Source organism: Notolepis coatsorum, assembly GCF_963971535.1.
Source record: "Notolepis coatsorum genome assembly, chromosome: 14".
In the NCBI taxonomy this organism is placed as follows: domain Eukaryota; kingdom Metazoa; phylum Chordata; class Actinopteri; order Aulopiformes; family Paralepididae; genus Notolepis; species Notolepis coatsorum.
Window position 1 is genome coordinate 95,242,461 of NC_140178.1, and position 5,168 is coordinate 95,247,628.

Below are 5,168 nucleotides of genomic sequence, written 5' to 3' on the forward strand. Positions count from 1 at the left end.
CACTGAGGAAGCCCAAACCTCCGGTGTCACCCAAACCGGTCCTGGCCCAGATAAAGAGACAGGGGGGGGCCCACACCCTCCCACACGCCACTCCGTCAAGGAGGATCCTCTACCGGGCCCCGGAACTCCTGGAAGTCCAGGTAACACCCAGAGAGTGTGTGTGTGTGTGTGTGTGTGTGTGTGTGTGTGTGTGTGTGTGTGTGTGTGTGTTGTGTGTGTGTGTGTGTGTGTGTGTTGTGTGTGTGTGTGTGTGTGTGTGTGTGTGTGTGTGTGTGTGTGTGTGTGTGTGTGTGTGTGTGTGTGTGTGTGTGTGTGTGTGTGTGTGTGTGTGTGTGTGTGTGTGTGTGTGTGTGTGTGTGTGTGTGTGTGTGCGTGTGTGCGTGCATGCGTGTGTGCGTGCGCGTGTGTCTTTGTCCACGTCCAATATTATTTAACAGTGTTTATTATTATATGTAATTCTATTTGTTTTACGTGCAGCTACGATAACTATTTTCCGAAAGGGCTTTTCACTTAAATTAGTCTTGTCTGTTGTTATTCATCACCTCTCTTCTTTGTTGATAAAACCTGGCCTGTGCTTTAGCTCCGCCTACTTTATAAACCTATGCGTTCTAATGGTCAGAACATTTTTCTTTCTCTATATTTCAATCCCCATTCTGTCTCTCTCTCTCCCTTGATCCTCATCCCCTCTCTCTCTCTCTCTCTCTCTCTCTCTCTCTCTCTCTCTCTCTCTCTCTCTCTCTTCTCTCTCTTTCTCTCTCTCTTTCTCTCTCTCTCTCCCTCTCTGCCCCCCCCCCCCCCTCTCTCTCTCTCTCTCTCTCTCTCTCTCTCTCTCTCTCTCTCTCTCTCTCTCTCTCTCTCTCTCTCTCTCTCTAGTGGATGGAAAGAAGATTCCTCCACCAGTCTCTCCCAAGCCGGCCCCACCGCCCACGGCTCCCAAACCAGCCAAGCTGCTCCACTGTCTGACCAGCCCTCCGTCCTCCACCCACCTCCCCCCTGCCGGCCAAGCAGCTCTCTCCCCCCTCTCTCCCCCCCTCCAACACCCCCAGCCCGCCGGTCCAGAGCCCCCGCACCCCTCAAACCCCCCCCACCCCGCAGACTCCCCAGACCCCCGTCACCCCGACGCCCGCGCCCGTCAAACCGCCCCGCTCGTCCATCGGGGGGCGTGTCGGTGGACAGCGGGACGATGGGAGGCGGCTGCGGCACGGTGGACGCGTCTGCGCATCAGAAGCTGGAGGAGACGAGCGCCTCTCTGGCTGCCGCCCTGCAGGCTGTGGAGGACAAGATACTACGGCAGGAGTAAGAACACACATATACACACATATATACACACATATACACACATATACACACATACACACACACATACACACTCACATATACACACACATATATACACATATACACACACATATATACACACATATACACACATATACACACATATACACACATACACACATATACACACATATACACACACATACACACTCACATATACACACATATATATACACATATACACACACATATATACACACATATACACACATTCACACATATACACACATACACACATATACACACATATACACACACATACACACTCACATATACACACACATATATACACATATATACACACAATACACACATTCACACATATACACACATACACACACATACACATATATATACATATACACACATATATGCACATATATATATATATATATATATACACATGTACACATATATACACACACATATATACACATATACACATATATATATACACATATACACACACATATACACACATATACACACATATGCACATATACACACATATACACATATATATACACATATATACACACATATATACACATATACACACACATACACACACATATACACATTACACACATATACACACATATACACACATACACACACATATACACACATACACACAAACACGCACATACATACACACATACACATATACATATACACACATACACATACACATACACACATATACACAATGTACCATATCTGTATGGCTTGTTTTGGTTGCTAACACATGAAAATAGAAACGCATACTGTACATTGATATAAACTATACTTAGCAAATGTACATTTAAAACATACACACTTTTAACACCACTTAATCCTTTCTCTCACACACACACACACACACACACACACACACACACACACACACACACACACACACACACACACACACACACACACACACACACACACACACACACACATATACAGTGATGGGCAAGCTACTTGGAAAATGTAGCAAGCTACACTACAAGTTACTCTTGATTAAATATAGCTCAACTACAATGGAAGCTATCCCCAGAGAAATGTAGCAAGCTACACTACAAGAACATGGCAAAAATAGCTAGCTACATCGGCACCACTTTTTTTTCTTTTTTTTTTACTTCGTGACCAAGTTTCCACCAAACAAATAGGCAGGAAAAAGAATTCTCAGTTTGATTGTTTATTATAAAACTGAAACAAGCCCTCGGTCTGGCTTTTTGTGTCATCCTTTTAACATGAACTTGTATTACACACTTCTTCAATATCTGAATTGTTTTACTTCATTTTACTAGTATTATGCTACCATGTATATACTACTACCAACTATGCTAATATGTCTATACTACTACAGTATGTACTCAGAGTATAACACTCAAGCTTGACACTGACAAACAATACTACTTATCCTTGGCTGCTAGATATGTACCACTCCTACTGACTTGTTGTACACGATTTGTAAGTTGCTTTGAATGAAAGCGTCAGCTAAATGACCAAATGTATTTAAATATGTAACTCACAAAACATTCCATGGCCCCAAAATCATGTGGGGACCCCCCCTGGGGGTCCTGTCCCACAGGTTGAGAACCACTGCTTTTCCCTCTTTTTTTCTTTTCTCCACCCCAATAATATTGTTCATTTTCTGCCTACAGTGAAACATCATGATAGCAGCTATCTTAGTTAAAGCTGTTGACAAAGTGTACTGACTTGTGTGCTGTTTGGGAACAGTTGATTTTCATCAGCTCACCTGAATGTGTCCTCAAGTTAGTGCTGGACGTGTTGAGAGAGCAGCATATGTTTTAGCCGTTTTTTCAGTCAAACTCATAAATGTGTCCCAGATAGGGCCATGGAGAGTCATTGTTGTTATTGACATCATCATCTTCATCAATGCCATCGAACCCCTCTGCCATTTCGCGCAGACTGGTTCATGTAATCCGTTAAATTGCATTCATTCAATACGTCTGTGTTTTGATTTTCACTTCCTGCTTTGCGGCTGGAGTCCCGCCCTATCCTGCCTCTTATTGGCCTACCCGTAATGTTTTGGCCTACCATACCCAATCGTGAGTCGTCACTCATATCTAAACAAACCAACCAATCATAGTGGGTTTTTTACAGGGAGTTTTTTTTTCTCCTCGCAGATCTTCTAGTCTAGACTGTTTCTCCCGAAAGTAGCGTGTAACGTTTCTCGTCGCTACGTTACTACTTCGTTCTATAAATAGCTCCGCTACAGAGATCGCTACCCTGGTTAAAAAGTAGCGAGCTACCAGCACGCTACTGAGAATTGTAGTTAAGCTATTTAGCGTCGCTACTTGTAGCTAGCTACTGCCCATCACTGCACATATACACACACATATGCACACACACAGTCACACACACACATACCCGATTTTGACATCTGTTGATCGCAGCTGTTTCACTTACCACCTAACTGTGTGTGTGTGCGTGTGTGTGTGTGTGTGTGTGTGTGTGTGTGTGTGTGTGTGTGTGTGTGTGTGTACGTGTGCGTGCGTGTGCGTGTGTGTTCCAGGTCGGCGGTGGAGCAGAAGACAACAGTTAGTATCCTTGATGACATTGGCAGCATGTTTGACGACCTGGCGGACCAGCTGGATGCCATGTTGGAGTAACCATGACAACCAGTCAGGCTGTCGCCCCGGCAACGCCGCATCAGGACCGACTCAGAAGGCACAAGGGGCACAATGCTTCTCTCTCTCTCGCTCTACTCCTCCTCCTGTTCATCCATCGCTCTCTACCTCTATCATCCCTATCTCCCTCTTCCAACATCCTCCTCACCGCTCCAGAGATGCTCTTCTCCTCTGCTCCTCCTCCTGCTCTCTCTCTCTCTCTCCTACTGCCACGGGCCTGGACTTGGAGATTTGGCCTTACGACAACAAGACAGAGAGGGGGAGAGAGAGAAAGAGAGAGAGAGAGAGAGAGAGAGAGAGAGACTTAAGATGATAAAAGAGAGCGATGAGAAAATGGATGGAGAGAAACTGAGTGACGCTAGAGGACGGAGTGATGATGGAGTGATGACAGAGAGATGGAGGAGAGGAAAAGAATGAGTGGATCAGGAGAGGAAGATACAAGTGTTTTTTTTAGAACTCTCGTCCACGAGGACTCATCCGGGCTCATCGTCACGACGACCAAACAAATGAACACTGAGCGAAAAACCCAAGCGTGTAATTAATCATAGTATGGTATGTGTACATTGTAAGCATGGAGAGTTTATATCTACTGACAAAGTCCTGCATTCATTAGCACAGTAATATATAATATAACATATAAATATGAATCTCTAGGTCTTTGGTTTAATGTGTTGGTTCTGTGTGGAATGGTGCCCTCTGGTGTTGTGATGATGTAAATGACTTGGTGGAAATTTTTATCTGTGACCAAAACATGACCACTCTGCTCCTGAGATATGTGTGCGTGTGCATGTATGTGTGCGTGTGTGTGTGTGTGTGTGTGCATGTATGTGTGTGCGTGTGTGTGTGTGCGTGTGCGTGTGATACAATGGGATGGATGTATGTGTGCTCCAGAAGGCATTGGGTGGACTTGGAACACCAGAATTCCTGGACCAGATACAATCCCTGTCTTGTTAACGACCTGCTGCATCCATACACTCCCTCCTTCCTCACCCATCCTCACACCCATGTCACCTCTACCACACACACACACACACACACACACACACACACACACACACACACACACACACACACACACACACACACACACACACACACACACACACACACACACACACACACAGAGAGAAGCACAAAAGCCCACACAGCCTGCTTGCACACACACACACACACACACACACACACACA

The 5,168-nt window shown here is 45.1% G+C and overlaps 1 protein-coding gene across 1 annotated transcript in view; it reads left to right on the forward strand.

The window, feature by feature from the left end:
* The window catches only part of LOC311240643 (caskin-1-like), a gene marked incomplete at its 5' end in the record, with an annotated part of 58,765 nt that extends 54,764 nt beyond the window's left edge, over positions 1-4,001 (forward strand). Inside the window, 6 exon segments of the mRNA XM_084329215.1 lie at positions 8-66; positions 69-140; positions 874-977; positions 979-1,155; positions 1,157-1,296; positions 3,866-4,001. Coding sequence (XP_084185341.1) covers positions 8-66; positions 69-140; positions 874-977; positions 979-1,155; positions 1,157-1,296; positions 3,866-3,962 — 649 coding nt within the window. The 3' untranslated portion in view covers positions 3,963-4,001.
* Positions 4,002-5,168: the final 1,167 nt, after the last annotated feature.